The following is a 22,833-nucleotide window of genomic DNA, read 5'->3' on the forward strand; positions in this document are numbered from 1 at the left end:
CCCATGGCAAGATTACCGCAATGAAAGCTTCAACAATGTTTCAATATTTTCTTTTACCTTCTACTGATCAGGAGCATTGGTTGAAGCTAAGCCACTTCGTTTGATGAAGTAATATCAGTGATGACTTCAACGATAAAAAAATGGCAAGGTATTTCAAATAATATACCTACATTTTCTGGATTTCCTTCACTCTGATCTTGGACAAGCCATCTCAACCAAAAAATATGCCCGCTTTAGCATTCCATGAAAGATGGGTTTTATTCATCAAGCAAGCACCATATATATCTATAGATTTTATACATACCTATAGTTTCTCTTGCCTAAGAAACATTTGAAACTTTGGGTTTGCTATACAAGTGGACAAACCTGTCAACCAAATCTCACGTGCTGGGAAGCATCTCCCAGATAGTGAGACTTCTGAAACTTTTAGACAGAAAAAACAAGACATTCTAGAATTTCTGTTGGTTTACATCAAGCATAGGTTATTCTTTTGAAATGATCATGTGGATGATGAGCTCTTACGCTGCTTAACAGGAGAACGAAGAGACGAAAGATATGCTAAATCTGCTTTTCTGTTGCCGTCGAATAGATAGCCAAAAGGAGCCATTGGTATATACCTCCCAGAACCAGGTTCGACCTTCAATTCACCATTCTCCCAAACAACCTTTCCTCTTGAAATTGTAACTTCAATTTTCCCCTACCCAAAAAAAAGTTCAAAAAGATTCAATTTAAGATGATATCTAACCATGAAGTTTTTTTTTAAAAAAACACCAATATATACAATGATATTTGAACATTTGATAGCACTAGTATATACCTTGCCTTGCATGCCTTCATAAACATTTGTGTCAGATTTAGAGTGATGAGTCTGTGCAGATATCTTAAAACTTGAATTTGGGTTCAAAATGATTAAATCTGCATCTGATCCAACCATAATTGCTCCTTTTCTGGGGTAGATATTGAATATCTGAGCACTGAAACAGTTCCAAATATATCAAATGCACTTGGTCGTATATGTTCTTCAATAATCAAGACCACACCTAGCATAAGATACAGAATATTTCAAAAACATGGCCAGTCATTAAAGTTGCAGAACTGAGAAACAACTAAGCATCCATGTGTTTTGTGGAACCAAATCCACAGCAAGATAGACATCTTAAAGGATTTCGTGTATTTAGTGATTACAACATGGAGAATACTTCACAGAATAATGACACAATACACATTCTCACTATATGTGGCTTAAAAAAAACATATTAAATAAATTATTTCTATTTATTATATTTCTTTGACACTAGCAGACCTCTGTAAACTTCCTAATTTTCCACTCGTTAGACTACCCAGGATTTCTCCTTGAAAATAAATAATTATAAATATGTGGTTTCTTCTATATAGAGTAAGAAGGAAAATACTGAAATTTCTGAATTGGAGCAAACCAATCAGCCACTTTTGTTTTCTCCAAGGCATAAAAACTCGAGCTCCAAAAAATACGCTTTTGTTCATATATGGTACAGGACCCTAGTCCACCAGACAAAAATCTTTGTTGATAAGAGCTATTACAAGTTCCCCTTTGAAACTAGCAAATCGAGATGGAGAGTTTGATAGGCTCAGATTTCACCTTAGGAAAGAAAGGCATCATTAGCTATGTTTACCTATGAAGGGCTAAGATGCAGGGGGTGAAAGGCTAGGCCAAACCGCTAACAGCTTAAAGGGTTGATCATTGAGCCCTTTTGAGATGGTCCATCATATTTGCCCAACATGCACATGTGTCTCGTGTGCATGCATATTTCATGTGTGCATATGTATTGTAGAAATACGAACAAGAAGAAGACGAAGAGAAACAATGATCACGATGTAACGTGGAAAACCCTCAACACGAGGGAGAAAAAACCACGAATGAGGAGGAGTTGGTGCCCACTAGCAGCCAGACTCTCTCTCTCTTAAGATTATTATTAACTCTTAAGGATTAGGGTTACATGACTTAAGTAGAGCCCAAAACGGGCTACAAGGCGGGTCGGGTATGGATCCGGACCCGAAACCCACAATCTATGAACACTCCCCCTCAAGTTGGGCGTACATATCAAACATGCCCAACTTGGATACATTCCTCTCAAATGAAGCTGAAGGAAGAGCTTTCGTCAGAACATCAGCAGTTTGGTCTTCAGACTTCATGTAAGGTACGATCAACTCTTTCGCATCAATCCTTTCCCGAATGAAGTGACGATTAATTTCAACATGTTTTGTTCTGTCGTGAAGAACAGGATTGTTGGCTAAGTTGATTGCAGACTTGTTATCACAATACATCTTCATAGGTCCTTCAATCCCTATTCCAATGTCAGTCAACAATATCTTCAACCATAATAACTCTGACACTCCCATAGCAACTGCCCTATATTCTGCCTCTGCACTGGATCTAGAGCAAACATCCTGTCTCTTGCTCCTCCATACAACAAGGTTTCCTCCCAAGTAGACACAGTACCCTGTAGTGGATCGTCTGGTATCACCACAACCTGCCCAATCCGCATCAGAATAGCCCTCGATTTCCACAGTCTCTTGTTTCACATACAGGAGTCTCTTACCAGGATTTTTCTTCAGGTAGCATAGCACTCTGTCCACAGCCTTCAGATGTGCATCGGTTGGCGCATGCATGAATTGGCTCAAAACATTCACCGCAAAGGTGATATCAGGTCTCGTGAGGGTAAGATAAATTAGCTTCCCAACCAAACGTTGATATCTTCCCTTGTCTTCTTCACAGAGAGGCTCTCCATCTCTAAGACTCAACTTGTGCCCAGTGTCAAAAGGGGTAGGAGTAGGTCTACATCCCAATTTCCCAGTTTCTTCCAGCAGATCTAATGTATATTTCCTTTGGTTTAGTACAAGACCAGTACTAAACCTAGCAACCTCCATACCAAGAAAATACCTTAGTTTGCCAAGATCTTTGAGGTCGAATTCTGTAGCCAGTAACCCTTTTAGCTTGATAATCTCCTCCTCATCATCTCCAGTAACAATCATGTCATCTACGTAGACGAGCAGGAGAGTAACCTTGCTCTCCTTCTTCTTCACAAACAGAGTGTGATCTCCATTTCCTTGTTTGTATCCATGACGTATCATCACTCTTCTCAGTCGTTCAAACCACGCTCTGGGCGATTGCTTAAGGCCATACAATGCCTTTTTCAGCTTACAACACATTTCTGGTTCTTCATATCCTGGAGGCATATGCATATATACTTCTTCTTCGAAGTCACCATTGAGGAATGCATTTTTAACATCCAGTTGATACATCTTCCACTCCTTCATCACAGCTAGGGATATAACCACCCTCACAGTCTTCATTTTCGCAACAGGAGCAAAGGTTTCCAAGTAATCAATTCCATATTTCTGGCTAAACCCCTTGGCCACAAGTCGAGCTTTATATCTTTCAACACTCCCATCTGGTTTGTACTTGATGGTATACACCCATTTGGATCCAACTAGGTGAGCGGCTTCAGGAATCTTCACCACTTCCCATGTCAAGTTTCTTCTTAGGGCATCTATTTCTTCTTTCATTGCATCAACCCACTTGGAGTCACTTTGAGCTTCAGCGACAGTCCTGGGAATCACAGCCAAAGAAAGAGTAGAAACAAAGCACTTGTAATCTTTCCCAAGTCTGGAATAAGAAACAAAATTACCAATGGGGTGTTGAGTACATGACCTAACACCCTTTCTCAGGGCAATGGGAAGATCGTCATTCTTCTTTTCAACCTCATCATGGGTCTCCACGGTCTCCTCGGTAGGACTTGGTTCATCCAGGGAATGAGTGGCATTGGGATTGGAAGTAGATCTAGCATCACAAGTCATCACCTCAGTCCGAGTACCTCGTCTAGAGTAGAACTGTCCAAACAACTGAGGGCCTTCCTTCTCAATGCTATTGTCACCCCTTTCCTCCTTCTCAGGCACATCAACAGTATTAAGTGATTCTGCTTTCTTGTAGTCCAAAAAATCTATAAACTGAAGTTCCTGTCTCTGAGAATATTCTTCCCTGCCCACAAACTGCTCCCCCTGAAGAGGATTCGCACCAAAGTAAGAGGCATGTTCCAAGAAGGTAACATCCCTCGTAACATAAGCTCGACCAGTAATAGGATCAATACATTTGTATCCTTTTTGTGTAGGGGAGTATCCAACAAAGACACCTTTGATAGACCTAGGATCAAGTTTCTTGACATTTGGACTGTGATCATGGATAAAACATACACAACCAAAAACACGAGGAGGAAGAGGAAATGGTGGACGACTGCCAGGAAGCAACGAGTAGGGAGTCCTACCATTCAAAACACGACTGGGCATGCGGTTAATAAGATAGGCACTAGTAAGAACTGCATCACCCCAATAGTGTTTAGGAAGATTTCTCTGAAACAAAAGAGCCCTGGTGACATTAAGAAGTTGACGATTTTTCCTTTCAGCTACCCCATTTTGAGAGGGGGTGTAACTACAGGATGTCTCGTGAACAATCCCCCGTTGTCTAAGAAACTCCTCAACAGGCCGACACATGTACTCACGGGCATTATCGGACCTGAAAGTTTTAACATTCGCACCATACTGGGTATGCACAAGAAGAATAAATGTCTCGATGATTCGAGGAACCTCGCTGCGGTCTTTTAACAAGTATATAAATGTAGCACGAGAGAAATCATCAATGAAAGTGATAAAATACTGGAAATCTTGACGGGTATGAATGCCCGAAGGTCCCCATACATCAGAGTGAATCAGAGAAAAAGCTTCATTAGCACAACTAGAAGAAAGAGGGTACGAAGCCCTCCCATGTTTGGCAAACTGACAAACATCACAAGAAATGGAAGACACATCAAAGGAGGAACACAAGTCTGGAAACAAATGTTTCAAAATCCCAAAAGGTAAATGCCCAAAACGTTCATGCCAGTACATAAAAGACTGAAGACAATCTTCTCTTCTCTTATCTGTCTTGCGGATCGCTGTCAACAGAGCAGTAGCCACATGTATGGGAAGACAATATAATCCATCAGAAGCTAAACCAATCCCAATCCTCTTCCCTGTCACCAAGTCCTGCAAAACACAACGATCGGCAGAGAATATAAGTTCACAATTCAATTCTTTAGTAAGTCTACTGACTGATAAGAGATTTAAAGGAAACTGGGGAACATGTAAAGCGCCCTGCACATGAAATTTGTCCAACAAGGACAGAGTGCCTTCGCCGGCCACACAGGTAGAGGAACCATCTGCAAGAGAAACACGTTCCCTTCCCGAGGACAACTTATACTCATGAAACAATTTTGAATTACCTGTCATGTGATGAGTAGCACCACTATCGACAATCCATTCCCCCACAGAAGAGTTACCTTGATTGCCAATAACTGCAAGAGCATGATTAGCTGTAGTTCCCTCTGAGGTCTCAGTCTTGTTGACAGCCTGCCCAAATAAGCCCTTAGTTCACGAAGCTGGTCAGCAGAAATGGAGACTTTTTCTCCACTAGAGGCTTGCACCTCAGACACAGGCGTTCTCCCAGTCAAAGATTTCCCTCTGTTTCCCTTCTTTTCTGGATGAAGATCCCAGCAATAATCCACAGTGTGACCTGTCTTCTTGCAGTGAGTGCACCTGCGAAGAGACCTAGATGGGCCGCCAGGACCACGACTCACGAGAGCAGATCTCTCGTTATAGGGCACAAGTTCCCTCTTCCCTTCTTTTGTAACAAGCCTTCTCTGTTCTTCCGCTTCAACACAGGAGTACACATCTTCAATACTGGACACCTCCCCTGAATTCAAAATCTGGCTTCGAACACCTTCAAACTCATCATTTAAACCTGCTAAAAATAGGAACACCCTGTTTTCCCATTCATGAGCAACATAGAGCGCCTGATCATGGGGACAATGCCAAGGAATATCAGAATGATAGTCAAGCTCTTCCCACTTGGCTTTCAAAGCCCCATAGTACTCTGCAACAGACGAGGTCCCTTGTCGAATGCCATAGACTGTCTTCATTACTTGGTAAGTACGAATTGCGGTCTTCTTTTGGCCATACATTTGCTCGAGGACCACCCACATGTCTCTAGCAGTCTTCTTCCGAAGGATAAGGGGCTGAATATCGGCGGAAACGGAATTGACAATCCAAGTTTTCACTTGATTATCCTCAAGAAACCAAGTATGCCACACATCACTTGTTCTTGCTGGTTCGGGGTTGCTCCCATCAATATAGGCCATGCGACCACGGCCAGCAATCCCCATGGTCATAGCAGGCGACCACGAGAAATAATTATCCTTGGTGAGGCGAAGAGTGATGACCTGCATGGGAACATTCTCAGTTCTAAAAGCCCCTATTTCAGTGGGATTGGTGTTGACGGTTGACGAGGAAGAGGCTGCCATAATCACAGACCAGTCTAGCTACGGGTGAAGCCCAGTAGGCAGCAAGGGCAGCAAGGAGCAACAGCACAAAAAGGCAGAGAGCAGGCAACGGACAAAACGGAGAACGCCTAAACCTCACCGGCAGAAGAGACAGCAACAGAGAGGCAGCGCCGGAGAAAAAACGAAGCAGAACGGTGCGGCGCTGGGCGGAAACAGACCGCCGGAACCAGGCAGAGCGGCGCACCGGTGGAAGCAGACCGCCGAAAAAAGACACGGCGGTGGGCGATGCGTCGGATGACAGAGAGGAACGCCGCTGGACAGAGCGTCGCTGGGCAGGCCGACGCTAGGCGGAAGCGACTGAACAGGAACGACGCTGATCAGGGCGTCGTTGGGCCGGTCGTCGCTAGGAGGAGACGGCGGAATCCTGAGCGGCGCTGATCAGGGCGGCGCTGGGCGGAGACGGCGGCGGGGCGACAGACGAAGCTCAGGCGTCGGGCACGGACGTCGGGCACGGGCACAAGCGTCGGGCAAGGGCGTCGGGCGAAGCTCGGGCACGGGCGATGAACAGTGTCGGGCGAGACGATGAACAGTGCCGGGCGAACCCTCCTCCAACACGGGCAAAAGACAAACCAGAAACGCCGGAACTTCACGGCTCTGATACCATGTAGAAATACGAACAAGAAGAAGACGAAGAGAAACAATGATCACGATGTAACGTGGAAAACCCTCAACACGAGGGAGAAAAAACCACGAATGAGGAGGAGTTGGTGCCCACTAGCAGCCAGACTCTCTCTCTCTTAAGATTATTATTAACTCTTAAGGATTAGGGTTACATGACTTAAGTAGAGCCCAAAACGGGCTACAAGGCGGGTCGGGTATGGATCCGGACCCGAAACCCACAATCTATCAACATGTATGTATGTGTACATACATGCATACAGACACAAAGACTGACAGATATGAATAAAACGTCCTTTTCTGTATATTTTGTAGTTTCTACAGCAATTAACTGAATTTGTCAACTAGGAAATGCCATAAAAAAATATCAAACTCCATTTGAACAGGAGAATGTCCAATATCAACCTTTCCTTTATTGTTAATGCTGCTTGGCTTCTTAAATCAATAAATACAATATGAAGCAAATGTAAAAACGTCATACCAGGCAGTGCTTGTTATTCTCACATAATCAGTAGGAGATAACTGACCAGATTCCTGAACAATATAGATCTCAAGTTTTCAGATTCCTTGCATAATCAAACACTAGAATCTCAAATTATTTATGTTGCCTAATCGAGAAGATGCAATAACAAACATTAACTTACCACCATTAAGTGCCAAACCAGATGCATCCTCTCTTCAATACCTGATTCAATACAAGATTTAAAAGGTGAACTAAATATTACCCAATGAAGTAAATATTGATATTAATTTTGGATATACCAGTTCTAAGCCAAAGAGGATTTACCATTAACACCATTTGGGATTTTACGAAAATCATCTAGTCCACGTGCTTTCTGTGTGGAGTTGAACGTACAATGGTCTGTCCCTACCAGCTTCCAGGAAAAGTAAAAGGTTGTATTATCAAGAGGGACAAAGACAAGCATACCATTCCAAGAATTTGAAGTGCTTGTGACAATGGAGCCACTTGCCATGTTACAGGTCCTATGGATACTAGATCGAAGGCGTACTCAGAAATGGAAAACTGTCAATTTTTTGGAGATGTGAACATGTTTAGCTGGAAAAATATAACTGGCACTCGGAATCTAGCCATGAAATTCTAGCAAATGGATAGAAAAAGTTTAAAAAGATAATAGATGAGCAAGGAAAAAAAAACCTGCAAAATTCCTCTTGAGAGAGCAGCTTGAAGCGCTTTATCATGTCCTGATTCCCTTATTGGAGGGCTCATGACATACCTGGAGAAATAATAGCAACTATTCTGTTGTGGACCAAGGAATAGACAAAACCAAGTCAATGGTGCTGATAGAGACTGTGAAATGAAGTCCATACTTGGAGGCAATTGTAAAATCAGGATCCCAAATTTTTGAATCATCCAAAGCAAGACCAGAAACTACAGGCTCTCCAATTACCACCTGCCCTGCAATGTCATGCAGAAGAGGAAACGCTAAGTTTAATGATCCATGCACGCAGCATGTCTTCCTGGTAGATGATGTTATGTGCCAAAACCTTTGACCAATACAGTGGACCCCATCCCAACCCATAACCAGTTTCAATTTGCACCTAAAAAGGCTACAGACCAAGATATAAAACAGTAAAGGAATGCAGGTAAATAAGCCTTTCAATACTATTCAATCCCGTCAAAATGGAATTATTTTCAAGTCCTCCCACATGGGAGTGTTAGGAAGAGTGAACTTTGACAACATGTTGAACAACAGTGAACGTATGTATTGAAATTTCTCAAAAAATCATATTGAACAAGTTCAAAGCAAAGGATGAACTCAAAACTGCATTCACAAGTAAACAAGCCTAAGAATAAAATAAGTTGCATACCTATTAACAATAAGCACCATATGTATGAAAAACCAAGGTGCATAGTTATAAGAAGCAACAAACTTGAACAGCATAATTAAAACATAGGGGTTTCAATCTTGCATATGGCCCATTCGTATGACCATTGGTTATGTTCAGAATTTCCTATTAATGATGCTCCTTGGGCAATTCCTTCATGGGAAATACGAAGCAAACAAGAAAAGTTTTTTTTGACAATCATAGCCTGCCCGTCATAAATATTACATTCTACCTTGACAGTTCACAAGGATCAAGATATTAATCCTCTATAATATTGGATAGCTACAGTGACACCAACACTCCTATACATGGCATGAATAATGTGCTTTTCAATGTTGAAGTGTAAAAAGGGACGGTAAGTTTCATGTGCTCAACTGAGCATCTCAGGTATGAAGTATGAGGTGTCTCCACAGTCCACACTATTGTTTTTCTTAGCTGAATGACAACACTTTGTCAAAATAATTCCATTCCATGGCCATCACACACACAACACCTCTGCATTAATCAGAAAATTGTTTAAATTGGCTGTAACCCATTACCTGAACGAAAATCAATCACATGGAATCATATGGAATCTTGGTGATATAGGTAGTGAGTTTGAAGGCAATGGCCCACTGCTCTTATGATGCCACACTCTGGCTTCATGCTCAACCTCATCAAGGCAGACTTACATGCATACAAACATTCCCTCATCCCCCTTTCTCACAATTTTAATACAGATCAGACTTAAAGGTGCATTTTACAAGTAAAGAGTAGTCTCCGCTTTTGAATTTTTCTTTGATTTAATATGCACATCCCATTTATCTATTTTTTTCAAAGACTGCAACATGACACTTCATGTCTTAGATTAACAACCCCTTTATACATCCAGAAGACGTAGTCTTACAAGATAAAGCCATTGCCACAAATATAGTTCTTGGGAAAATCTCGGTGGTGTTTTCGGCAAAGTTCTTATTCTTGGATGAATCTTGGAGAAATATCGACAAATTTTTAAAAAGAAACTAAAAAAACATAAAAATCATAAAAAACCCTTTAAAAATCAAAAATTAAAAATATAAAATTTTTGGGAAAAAACCATGATAAAATTCGTGAGATTTCAAAATCTCGAGTTTTTTTTCCCAATTTTTTTTGTTTTATTTGATTTTCTCATACACATTGTGAGATTTTCAAAAATCTCGCGATATCTGTGACACTTGATGAAAGCATTGTTGCATTACTTTGAACTGGTGAAATCAAGGAAATGCATGCCAAGGATATTTTATACCAGACTTTCGAGCTTGGGCTATCTCCTCCATTGCATCAATGCTCATGACATGAACAACATACAAGGGTGTATTTACAAATCTTGCTAACCGAATAGCTCTAGCAGTTGCTTCTCCTTCCAGCTGCATCAGTATCAATTAGAATCATATAAGTCATGCAACAATCCAACAACAAACTAGAAATTTTTGATGGAAAATTTTGATAATGTTATCAGAGACATATATTGGCAACGATCAAATAACAAACTGCAAATGTATGATAGAAAATTTTGGTCGTCAAAGATATATATTGGCATGGAATAACAAAGAAAATCTTGCCTAAGTTCTTTTGGGCAAGAGACCATGTGAAAAAACGGGATTCTATGTCTATCAATGAACTTGATGCCAGAATGTTCACCAAGAAAGCCACTACATAGAAAAGAAGGTTGGAGTACAGACTAATTATATGCCTAGAAACAGATTAGATGCTGCCATAAGATGATACTTGAGTTGTATGTAACTAAAAGCAGATTGTGAACAATTTCACTAGTCAAACAAAAGTCTTCACGATGGAAAAACTTGGAAAAATTTTTGCTTTAGTCCATATCTATACAGTGCTCATGCACTCAAAGGAAAAATTAATTACAAAAGCAGAATTCCCAATTATAGGACGCTCTCTAAAGGTTTACAAACTATAAGATATTCCTGCTATCACAAGAAATTGAATCGCACAGCTTTGTGATGGTGAGTTGCACTTAATAAGAAGTCAAGCAAAAAAAAAAAACACTTGTTCTGACATGCCCCACTAAGCTCAGACTAGTCAGAAAATTAGTTTCTAGCAATACCAGAGGTGGCCTAGAAAGTGGATGCCCTTCTGGACCAGTTATACCGAGATCAATCATCCTTCTTTGCCCTTCCTCAACAGCATCTCCATTTTCAGCATGAACCATAGCCAAAGCGCCAAGAGCTTTACATTTTTTGAAGCCTTGCAACAAAAGCTCGTCATTGACCATGAGTGCTCCCTTGTATGCCATGAAAAATTTGAAAGAATTGATACCTAGTATTCAAAAACGTGCTGCTTAGACTAGCCAATCATCATGTAAGCTTAGAATCAGATCTAGACAAAAGTTACTTTGGCTTCGTCTTAACAAGTAAAAAAAGAAGATACTTAAGAAGAAGAAAGTGCAAACCTTTCTCCCTGACCATGACTTCCATGTCCCTTGAAACATCGTCATCCCATTTTGTGATAGCCATATGAAAGCCATAGTCCATGCAACCCTTCTTTGCTTTATTTGAGTAGGCATCAAAGCCTGCTGTTAGACTCCCATTTACTGGTATTATGAAATCAATGTGCATAGTTGTTCCGCCAGCTAGTGCGGCAGCCTGACCACTGAAAAAATCATCAATGGTCTGCATACCCATGAAGTCCATCTCCAAATGTGCATGCGGATCAATTCCTCCTATAAGCCACAGACATAGGAAGAAAAAAAGGGGGTTCAAAATTGTCTTTAAAAAAAAAAAGAACTGGAAAATAGACTTTGTTGGAAAAGCATATAGTCCTCCTTAAGCAAATCAAACTTTCTTCGATATTCACCAGGCATAACATATTTCCCTGTTGCATCTATGACAGTGACATCTTCTCCAACCTGAAATGATTGTGTAAAGAAATTTTAGTACATCACAGTGTTAGTTGGGGCAGAGATCTGAACATTTGGCTTTTGTCTTTGTACCTCAGATACCTATAATTTTAGAAACATTGATTTGGTGTCAATCCTACAAAAACTCAGGTATGCAAGCTCATCACAATAAACTTAAGAGTATTGTTGCTTGCACTCAAAACTAAGTATCTAATGAACAGATAAATACACTCATAGGTCCAGTTGTTATAGGATCCTTTGATTATGTCTCTCCAAATGTCTCTTATGCATGCTTCTGCTTATTTTAAGATGCATTTCACACATTAATAGATGCAAAGTATGTGAAAATATAAGATTGTAAAAGAATCTTGAAAAGCTGCTGTCTGGATTGGATTTATCAGCCAAGAGATCTAAGATCAGTAATTTTTAAAACCTTATAAAATGTAATTTATACATCTGATTTTCAGGATTGTTTTTGGATAAATAAATTTTTAACATTTTGCATCCCTCTATTGGAAGAAGAAGTCACCCACATTGCGCATTTTATGTGTACGTGTGTGTAAGCAAATTTTCTTTTCTTTTTCCACCAACCTATAACTCCAAACTAGATATGAATAAAATAGCTGTTTTTGATATCTTAATGTCAAAGACGAATACAATTGAATATCATAATTGTGCATATGAATAAGTGGCATCTTTTCCTCACATTGATGTGTGGTTGCACCGCCACAATTCTCCCATCATCGATGTAAACATCAGCAACTTCTTGGAGGTGAGCATTAACCACGGTTCCTCCTTTCACCAAAAGCTTTGTGCCGGATTTGGTGTCCGCACATCCAAATGACGTCACTTCACAGAACTGTTATTTGCCAAAAAAGAGAAATCACAAAAATGGCACACAAAAATTCAGTAGAGAAATAAATTCGTGAACATAATTTAATATAATAAAATGGTTAACGAGTAACGATGCATTCTTGCTTCATGGTTTGAAACTTTGACCGAGACATTGAATATGGACGCGAGCTGTAAAGACGTTGTTAAAGCCCGGAAATTTTTCATGAAGGAATATTCCAAAATTGATCCCTGAACAGACATCATAGAAATTACAATATGCGAAAGACAAAAGGATACAGATCCCTACATCTCTTACGAAGTCCAAAAACCTACAACTACGGTGAGGAAACAAAGTGGGAAAAATCGAAACAAAACCGTTAAGTTGTTCATCGTCTCTCAGGAGATCACATCATGCTCGCAGAAGTGCCGTTCTTTCTTTTATCAAAGGACGAGAAACTCAACCATCCAATCACCATATCATGATACCATCACGAAGCGAAGGATTCCGAGGTGCCAGAGAACTAAAAGTCATGACTAGAACCCTAGGACTTGATTATCTCAAGAAAGGATAGACAAAGATAAAGGAAAATCGAAACTACAACAGTACCACAATAGAAACATTTGGATGGCGAAGACGGAATTTGAAAAAGATCAACACACATGACCAAGGAGAACTCAACCGCAGAAACTGACACATCAGACCGCGCCTCTGAAGAAAGAAAGACGAATGACGAGATGAAGATTATAACTCTACTTCATACATGGATGACATTTCACTACCAGGCAGGACAAAAGAAAAGGTTAGGAGCAAAGGACACAAGAAGTCAAACTCGTCCACCTCGGTTCCACTGAATCTCGAAGCCTAGCAAATTAAAGCACTCTTACATATCACGAATTTCGAAGATGCCAGAAAATCTAGAAATCTGGAGAGCCCGACTCAATTAGCTCCAAAGAACGAGAGATTATGCTCCAAATTAGGAGGAGCTGCGAAAATCTGAAACAATCAATAACATAAAAAAGACACAGTATCCAAATATATAACAACTCTAAGATATGACAGTCTCAGCAAATGAAGAGCGAGATTAATGGAAAAAAAGGACTCCAAGTATCGGAAACCAAGAAACGCAAACTCATAATCAAAACACACGGACTAGAACAAACTCCAAAAGAACACGAACAAGAGAATAACTCGCGGAAACCACTCCGTCAGACGGCGATCATGAAACAGTAAAAACGATTGAAAATCTGATGGAATAACGACTCACCTCCGAATTAGGATGACATTCCGCGACATGAAGCAGGACGAGAGACACGACCAGCAGCGAAAAAATGGAGAGGCCGAACTCCATTTCTCTCGCTTGATTCCGCTCCCAAAAATTTTCGATGATCGGGAAAGCGCGCGAATTACTTATTGGCAGGCCCGCCGATCATCTGGGCGAAAATTCTCGTTTAAATAATCTCGAATCCTGGAGGTCGTTGCCGATAACGCCAACACGTCTCGGATAGTTCGGCAACGGTTCGAGTCAAGCGAAACAACAAAGACCGGTACGATCTTTTGAGGAGTTCGTTATTTTTAAGTTTTTTTAATTAGTTAACTAGTTTCTTAATATTGGTGAACAATAAAAATAGGGGGATAGGGGCCGATTCGCTACGTCAATCAGCAAAATTATATGTACACCGATCTGATTGACCGACCCATTCTATGATCCGACTTTACAATTTATAAGGTGATCAACCCTCGCCAATTTCAGTAATTGCTTGTTTTTATCGATTAAATTCATTCGCTTCGGAAATGTGTGTGTTTAAAGGAAGCTTGTTGGCTTAGCTTTAAATAATTTCATTAGGGTATCTCTGTATTGCGAATGCTTGTGACCTCCGCTCATCAAACACGGGTGAAGTTATTCAGGACAATTCATTCACAGAATATCCTTTCCGATAGATAGATTAGACCGTTAAGACCTCCAAAAGTTGGCTGAGAATAAAAATGGGAGGCATATGTAAGTTGAAGGATTGATAACTTCTCCATTTAGCCTTCTAAAACTGGGAAAGTAAGATAGAAAGCCACTTGGCGTGAGGTGGAAAGGGAGCGGTTGAGAAAACACCTGCCAACTCAATGATTTCTCAAAAGGTCAGCGTCAAGGGTTTGGTGGGAAGGAATTTGATTCCCATCATGATCTTTTTAATTGTTTATTTTAATATGCATGGAAAAAATTTTGCCAATGTGAGTTCAGCGGTCTGACTTTTACTATTAGCCCCCAAGAAAAATTCAATGGTGGCACATATGAAATATTCTGGCAGTTAATGGCTGTGATACTTTGTAGCACCTCTTTAAAGAAAGAAAATTCCCATCAAAACATTGGGGTAAAACCCTGAGGTATGAACTTGAAAAATTTAATGAAAATTTGATCTGATAAGAATTTCTTCATATTTGAGGGCAAACCTCACACTATGGGACACCCGCTTTGTTGAGACTTGAGAATGTAAAAGCATATAGACAAATATCAATTTCTCGAAATTGGAATTCACCATTTTGTCATTGCAAAACTGAAAAAGTATAAATAACAACACATCAGCATTATTATCATCTTCATCACCAATCATATTGTTAACTGAATGTACCCATCTCCAATCGTAGCTAAAGCTCAACCTTTTTACATGTGGACATGCAGATCAAGATCCATACATATTTTATCCACTCATTTTCACATAAACATGGGAACAAATTATGCCGGCTTACCATCATCCAGGCTTTGCCTTCAAGAACAATAAGGGAAACATCAAACTTACGCGTACTAGATTTGTCTTCAATACTGAAAGTTGAAACAATCATGGGCACTTGGATCCGACGCAGCTAGAACATCAAAGGACGGCCACATCTCAAAAATGCCATCTCTGTACCACCAGCTCACCAGATTCCCATCTTTGTTCCAACAGTCATTTCTTTTTGATAGGTGATTCAGCAAACCGGACATCAGGGGATGGCTGGTGTCAAACCCGTGCCGTCAGACAGTGTTTCAAGGCACCAGCATTTGGCTGGACTAGTACCAGAAGATTGTCTACATGCAGAACTTATTATGTGTGTATATCTACGCATAAGCATGCTATAAAGACTGACAGGGAAAAAAAAAAGTATTCAAATAAGAGCAGTATAATAAGCACCAAATGCATAGGTGCGACCAATATATAATGTCCAAGCATGCTTTTCACCTTGAACTGTCAACAGAAGTCAGTTTACAGGTTAGAAGCTGAAGTATCTAAGAAAACCAAGCCTACCATAGCTTAAGCGGGGGAGCTAAGCATCCTGCAGCGCTTAAATTATTGCACGACTGATTCCCCTTTTTCTCTAGGAAACTTTTTACAGGTAGCAGAACGCCTCGTATCACATTCAGGAAGCCCATTCAAAGTATGGACAGACAGCACCTCTTGTTGCAGACCAATTCCCACATCCAAAGAAGAAACTCCCTTGCTTCGGTCCAGGCTTTCTAATCATGCGCTTGACGGACTTCACACCACAGTAGCAATAGATGCGTTTCTCCTTGTTGAAGTCCACGGAGGGGTAGAACTGGAAGATGGCTGATGGCTGTTTCATCTTCTGGTAATTCGGGCTTGAGCATTCCAGTGACTGCCATGGAGCAGAACGTCCAGGCATTTGCCACATGAGAGAGTCTGTAATTGAGAACCTTAATCCTCTTCTCATGAGATTGGTAAGCAGTCTGGCAGTGTTCCTAGCGTCATCCAGGCCACAATGAGCACGACCTTCCCAAGCTAACCCAGCCAACTGGACTGCCTCCTTGAGGTTGCAGCGAACATCACCAAACACTTCATGGAATGGAACCCTTAGATTGATCCACCTGTGCATTGCACCACACGGCTTAATCCAATGTTAGTGATATTGAGTTTAGAGAATCATGTGAACACTAGAATTTGATAAAGAATCAAAACTTCACATAGAGTAGATTTCTGGAAGTCAATTCAGTAAAAGTAACTAAGAACAGAAGTTTGTTACCCAAATCTATAATCGTCTCAGGCTTAAAGCCTAGCCATGCATAATGCAATGCAAGACAAGTGAACATTCCTGGTAGCCAAGAGGTGGAGCAATGAATTTCTCTTGGGAGCCGAATGGCCCAGGGACTGACTGTTACAGGAGCCCATTGTATTTTCAAAATTTTTAGAGGGGCCAAAATAAAATTTTAAAATTTAACAGTTAAAATTTTGTTTTCAAAATTTCATGGGAGCCCATGGCCCCTGCCAGGGCCCCTTTGCTCTGCCTCTGATTGGGTCTGATACAGCTTCTTTACCTCCAATCATCAATAGTTCCAGTCATAAAGCAAATTTCTCAAATCAAAGTGGCTCTTCCAGACAGAAAACTGAAGAAATTGTTTTTGATCCAAAAACTATAGAAGCTTTCCTACAGGAAATTTCCTTGTAAACTTCCATTTTTCTTTGAGGCATCAAAGCCATTCAATACAGAGATAGCACATGAATTAAAAAAATTTCTGCCGACAGCTGAAAACTGTCATAATTTAGTTTTCCAAGCTGAACGCGGATGATTTGAGGTTGATAACGCACACGGTTTCCACATTGGAGCACAAAAGCTAATCATGCCAAAACCCAGCACCAACAGACTTAATTGATAATGTAATTAACGCAAGTAGCATTATCACCTGTTAAAATAAGGAGGTTTCCTTATCCTTTTGAATCTGCATTCTGATTCTAACATCACCCGACAGTCCCAATTGGACCATGTGACAACAGCAAAATTCGTATGTTTAATCCCATTATCTTCCAGCCACTTATCATGCATAAGGAGAGCCTCACTTAAAGGAACACCTCTATCCACCTGAAAAAAAAAAATCAGTTAAGATATAAGGAACGGATCACAGTTTTGATATTTGACTAGAGAAAAGTGCGCTGAATGCCACCTTGATCAAGCAAGTCAATAAACCCAATACCATTTGATATAGAAGTACAAAAGTAGAAATATATATATTTAAAACAGCACAAAAAACAGTAAAAAACTCTGACTTTGCTGTCCATCTTAACTACCTTGTAAAGCAATAAGAGGCAAAAACATACATTTTGGTTGGAGCAAAGTCAGGAGTGGAAATCTACAAACCAAGTCATAGACCCCAAAAGCAATTTCATAAAGGATAATATAACAATGCCACCAGAACCCAAACTGTCAAAATTGGAAGTCAGACACAGGTGACTTAGTGAGATTAGTCAGTGAAGCTCAGTCCAAGTCAATTTATGGTAACAAATAAATAATTATATTTACATAAAAATAAATACAGAAACATATATGTCCGTACAAACAATGCACATATATCTTTATAGGTAAATGATACTTGATTGACGAACGACTAGGCTGACTAAATGACTAGTCTGACGAACTAGTCATTGGCTTCAGATGCATCATCGCTGATAGCCAACTCAACTGACTAGTTGGGATTTTGACAACTAAGACTGAACCCGAGAAAACATGCATCACACTCAATTCTGGATTGCGCATGCAGACCAAAGTGAACAAGATAATATTGAAAAGGAGGGATATCATTCTTTCTTCATGAACCATGTGAGTTCACTGAGGTTACTATAGTTCAGTTTTTCTTGAAATTTTATTTTTTTTTCAATGAAAATTACCAACAATCTAAAAGAAAAACAGGAATTCAATCTTTCATTACATGTTGGATCTTCAATACTACCACGAGAAGAACAATAAGGAATGAAAATCAACATACCAACAAACCCATTCCCAGTTTTTTACTCGAAAATAATAAACATGCATCCTCCTAAGGTGGAGAATGTCCTGTTTATCAGCAATCAAAAACCTGTCCTCCAGAAAATAGGTACCATGGTGTCAGTTCCTCGAGTAGGAAAACAAAGAAATAACAACTTATTTCATAATGAAGGTTTGCCACATTAAAAAAGACTAAGGATGTCAGTTCCTAGCATACAATGAAGCATCAACATCAAAGCAATTAAAAACATGGAAGACTTCTCTTGACATGAATGGCTTTAGTATTTGGACTTTGGAGCAACTGAAACTGCATAACCCCACAGACATAATGCTAGAAAACAATGAACTTACAAGGACACAATCAAGAAAAAAGTGTAAGAGCTCTTAGATAAGAACAAATAAAGAACCATAAAAAGGATAAACAACCTGAATCTGTTGGATGCCAGTCAGTTCCTTGCAGAAATCTGTCAAATGATGATGATAAGCAGGACGAACATAGGTCTGAAAATATCCTTCTAACTGCCCAGTCATGCTATTCACTAGTACAGATGGAAATTCAATAATTTCTTGTGGATGAGGATTTTTTTCCTTGTCACAGGTTGCCTCAAAATCAATAACCACAAAATACTGAAACTCTTGCAACTGAAAATCCTGAGGATAACCTAGAGGCTGCATCCAGTAGGGCATATACTGAATGTTACTTTCTAATGGGAAGGGATATTCTCTATTAACTGGATAAAAGTAGCTCTCTGGGAAGGCTTGCCACTGGTTGGGTTGGACCTTTTGATATTCGTTCTGAAAGTTTGACCATGCAAAGAAATTTTGTTGGTATGCAGGTCTCGAGTAACCATCATTTGCCACCCCAGAAGTCCTATTACTTAGTGAATTTTCAGCTGTTAATACCCTTACTCTTTCATCCTTTAGCTCAGGAGGCGGTCCTTCACCTGCATTACCATTCCCTTGTAGCTTACAGTCAAATGCCTTCTTCTGCAGGCATAATAAGGATGCCTCATGGCTCCTTTGCATTTTTCCTGCATGCAAAACAGAAGACACTTGAGAAGGAGAAAAATATTCTGACTTTTTTTTGTATATGCTCTTAACATTTTCCAGAATTTGTTCTTTGAAATAGAAAGAACATCTATTTGTACTAGTTGAATACATCAATTCCAAATCAGAGAAGTTTTACTTATTTCTATGTTAGTAAGAAAAAAAAATGATTGCTTACTAAAAAGTTAAGCTTGTATATCACATCATCATCATTCATCACGGACATTGGCCGACAGATCGTATGGCTTGATGCCTATGTTAACAACAGTACACCACCATGTATTGGTGGTGGAAGGTCAAACTGGAATGATTTTAACTTGTAAACCTGGAAATGCCCAATATCTGATAAACTAAGAACTTTGCGCTAATGATAGCTTTATCAACTGGTTACCTGTGGCTACTATTGATACTTCTTTTCAAGTTCTTAGTGTTATTGCTGTCGTTTAATTTATGCCCAATATCTAAGAAGATTCGCTCGAGAAGCTTTCTCAAGTTAGCTTCAATGTTAAAAGAAGTTGCTATTTTATATCATAGGATTTTTTCTGTTCTAGTGTTGGCCCCTAAATAGTCAAAATACAAGTTAGAGCAAGTTGGTCAGACCCCTAACAAGACTAACCAGGGCTAGTCAGGTCTAGCCAGTCCAAGTTGGTCCATGTTTGTCTGCAAAAACATAATCGACAAAATAAATATAGAAACAGAACATTTGAAGGGAGAAATCAGAAAAATAATAGAAAACATAAAATTCCATTCTAAGGCAAGTAAATATTACTATAAATCAATTAAAATATTACTATAAAGCAATTAAACCACATATTGCTACTACAGCAGTGATGAGACTCATGAGAGTATCATATATAGGTTTGAGTAATTACAGCGTCATATAATAGTGACAGACCTAAAGATATCCAAAACAAAAACTTAAAAAAAAAAAAAGACAGTGTAAGTTACATAACATAAGGACTACTCAGTCATTGAGTAGTCTTTACTGCATGCCGATTTTAAGCCTATGGATTAGTTGACTAACCAAGACTTAGTTGACTAGTTGAGTAGAGACAACCAAGTCTGGCCCTAAACTTTCCAGTCCATTAGAACATAATCATGTGCTCAACTGCAATTTTCCCATCAATCTACACACTGAAGGTAGTATCAAGTAATAACCCAGTGTCCCCCACAACAGTCAAATGTTCTCAAGTACATGTGGTTTTTTGTGCGGTTGTACCTCACACTGTGATAGGTTTACTTACATGCAAAGCTTCATGGAAAGTGTATCATTCAGATATTGATGAAAGTTCTAAAGAGTCTTGCATATAAGTGTTACTGGGGAAATATTAAGTTTTGTATAAACAATGAAATCATGTCATCACATACTGCATGCAGACTTAGTCGTCTTGCAATAAGCTTGTCAATAATAGAGAAATAATGACTTGGTGCAAACAAACACTCGTGATAATCCCCTCATAGTCGCATATTATAAAGATGTATGTTCTCCTAAAACAGGACTCGATTACTGAAAACTTGATGAAAAGTTTTTAGCGATATGGGTTTCTCTAGAAAATAAAACAAATAGATCAAGTTAGGTGTTAATTCTGACAGCACAATTAACAACTATGCTACCTACTAGTTGCTCCGCCCTACAAGCATGTCTTTCCATATTGTTGCTCTATGCAGGTTTCAAATCATCAGGTTCTCCAATATTTCATTCAAGATTTGATTTTCTTTTGCCAAAATCTTGATCATACAATTAAAAAACATTGGATATAGAGAACTCCTAACAAACAAGTTAACGCATAAGATGCACATAATTCGTAATATGAGATAAAATAACGATGGTACATTTACAAGTACAGATACAAATTCACTATCAACGTCCATACAAACCCACATGGAATACAAAACTGAGCATCTTTTACTGTTTCCCAGTAACTCGTTGAAATAGAACACCAGAAACCAAACCCACATGGAATACCCAAAGAGTAACGCAACTGCCACAGATAAAAATAGACTACATAATTAAAACTTTTGTAACATGCACGTAACAACCATAAAAGGACATCAAACAAGCCAAAGTGGCATTTCTATAGAACCTCCATTCTCAATCGAGCATGTTTGCGTTCAGAAACATCAACTACCCTAAATAAGGTAACAGGGATAGAACAACATGAACCACAAAAACTACCAACCATCAAGAGAAAGGATTACATGCAATGCAGTTGGAAAAATCTAATGAACCCCCCCAACCCATAACCAAATTCCCAATTTTGCTCACTCTGCACCACCAAAACCATCCCCAGTACACATGAAGAACAACACCCAAAGGCCGTCTATTCAGCATCTAATATATCATCCATTCATCTGTGAAAACCCAAATATCTCAGCTTCCTACCGCATTCTACGAAAGACCAACAACCGAATCAACCAGGAAGCAACGAGCAACGGAAACAAGAGCAAAAACAAAACAAACAAGTAAAACGTTCGGCTGGTCCCACGCTAAAACCATACCTTTGTTATGTTCTTCAATCATGATCCTGCTTGTGATTAGGATATTCTAGGCTATGAGTCGTGAAATTGTCTAGATCTCCCCTCCTGGCCCATCAAATAGAAACAAAAAGAAAAGATCGATCATTGAACACACGGAGGGAGAAAATAACGTCAAGCAGAGACCGCCAAATCAAGGGAGACAAGTAATGAAGGAGAAAATCAAGGCAAAGAAGAGAAAAGAGAGACTCTTACATGTCTAATTGGGAGAAGCAAGGGAGAGATCGAATCACATGGAAGCGGTTTTCCCCTTGCGAAGAAAGAAGGTGAGCAATTCGAAGCGTTTTTAGAGAGAGAGAGAGAGAGGGGGGAGAGCAGAAGGTGGGGCCCACCTGCCTTTTTCACTTATCCCCAGCAGGTGGCCGTATCGGGTTGGGAATTTTCCCTCCTTTAAAGCACCACGTTAACGTAACCGACTAACTAAAGCAATAACTTGTGATCCCGAGACGAGTCGCTGACTCGTGAACCGGATCGGTGGGGCTCCCCCACTCGTGGGAACGTTGACTAGACCAAGTTGGTCGCCTTGCTCGCGGCCCTGGTCAAATGTGTTTGCATGGGTTCGGGTCAGGTTGCAACCAGCCAAATACATAAAGGTCATGTTTTTTCCTTTTTTCAGAAAAAGTAGATTGGCTGAGAAAAATGCTCGTTACTATAAACTGCGGATTGTGTGACGTAATTTGTTTCTTGATGGACCTACTTTACAAAGAACATTGAAAACTTGCTTTATGTGCAAATTTGCCAAATTAAGAACTTGGAGTTTTCTTGTCTTTTTTAGTTGTTATCGGATAAGACATTTAGAAATCGTTAGCCGGTACACTTGAAATTGCACATTAGTTTTATTTTGACTTTTTTATATTTGCACACCTATAAAGGTAAAAGTTCATTGCTGCCTTTTTTAGAATGTTATTGTTTTGGTTTCAATG

At 39.7% G+C, this 22,833-nt stretch overlaps 2 protein-coding genes across 2 annotated transcripts; both read right to left on the minus strand.

Moving 5' to 3' along the window:
- Positions 1-211: 211 nt before the first annotated feature.
- On the minus strand, positions 212-14,033 carry LOC116257428 (dihydropyrimidinase). Its single transcript, XM_031634165.2, has 13 exons — positions 13,854-14,033; positions 12,461-12,613; positions 11,712-11,763; positions 11,308-11,577; positions 10,963-11,174; positions 10,141-10,261; positions 8,358-8,445; positions 8,185-8,263; positions 7,816-7,903; positions 7,673-7,713; positions 7,510-7,562; positions 818-974; positions 212-697 (listed from the first exon to the last, which is right to left on the minus strand). The coding sequence occupies exons 1-13, from the start codon at positions 13,935-13,937 to the stop codon at positions 500-502; spliced, it is 1,596 nt and encodes a 531-aa protein (XP_031490025.1). The 5' UTR covers positions 13,938-14,033; the 3' UTR covers positions 212-499.
- Positions 14,034-15,737: 1,704 nt separating this feature from the next.
- LOC116245657 (uncharacterized) lies at positions 15,738-22,252 on the minus strand. The gene is made up of 5 exons (XM_031617148.2): positions 22,106-22,252; positions 21,875-21,958; positions 18,755-19,359; positions 17,253-17,428; positions 15,738-16,439 (listed from the first exon to the last, which is right to left on the minus strand). Exons 2-5 carry the CDS (start codon positions 21,894-21,896, stop codon positions 15,974-15,976), a joined length of 1,269 nt encoding a protein of 422 aa, XP_031473008.1. The 5' UTR covers positions 21,897-21,958; positions 22,106-22,252; the 3' UTR covers positions 15,738-15,973.
- Positions 22,253-22,833: the final 581 nt, after the last annotated feature.

The sequence above is a fragment of the Nymphaea colorata genome, chromosome 1 (genome assembly GCF_008831285.2).
Source record: "Nymphaea colorata isolate Beijing-Zhang1983 chromosome 1, ASM883128v2, whole genome shotgun sequence".
In the NCBI taxonomy this organism is placed as follows: domain Eukaryota; kingdom Viridiplantae; phylum Streptophyta; class Magnoliopsida; order Nymphaeales; family Nymphaeaceae; genus Nymphaea; species Nymphaea colorata.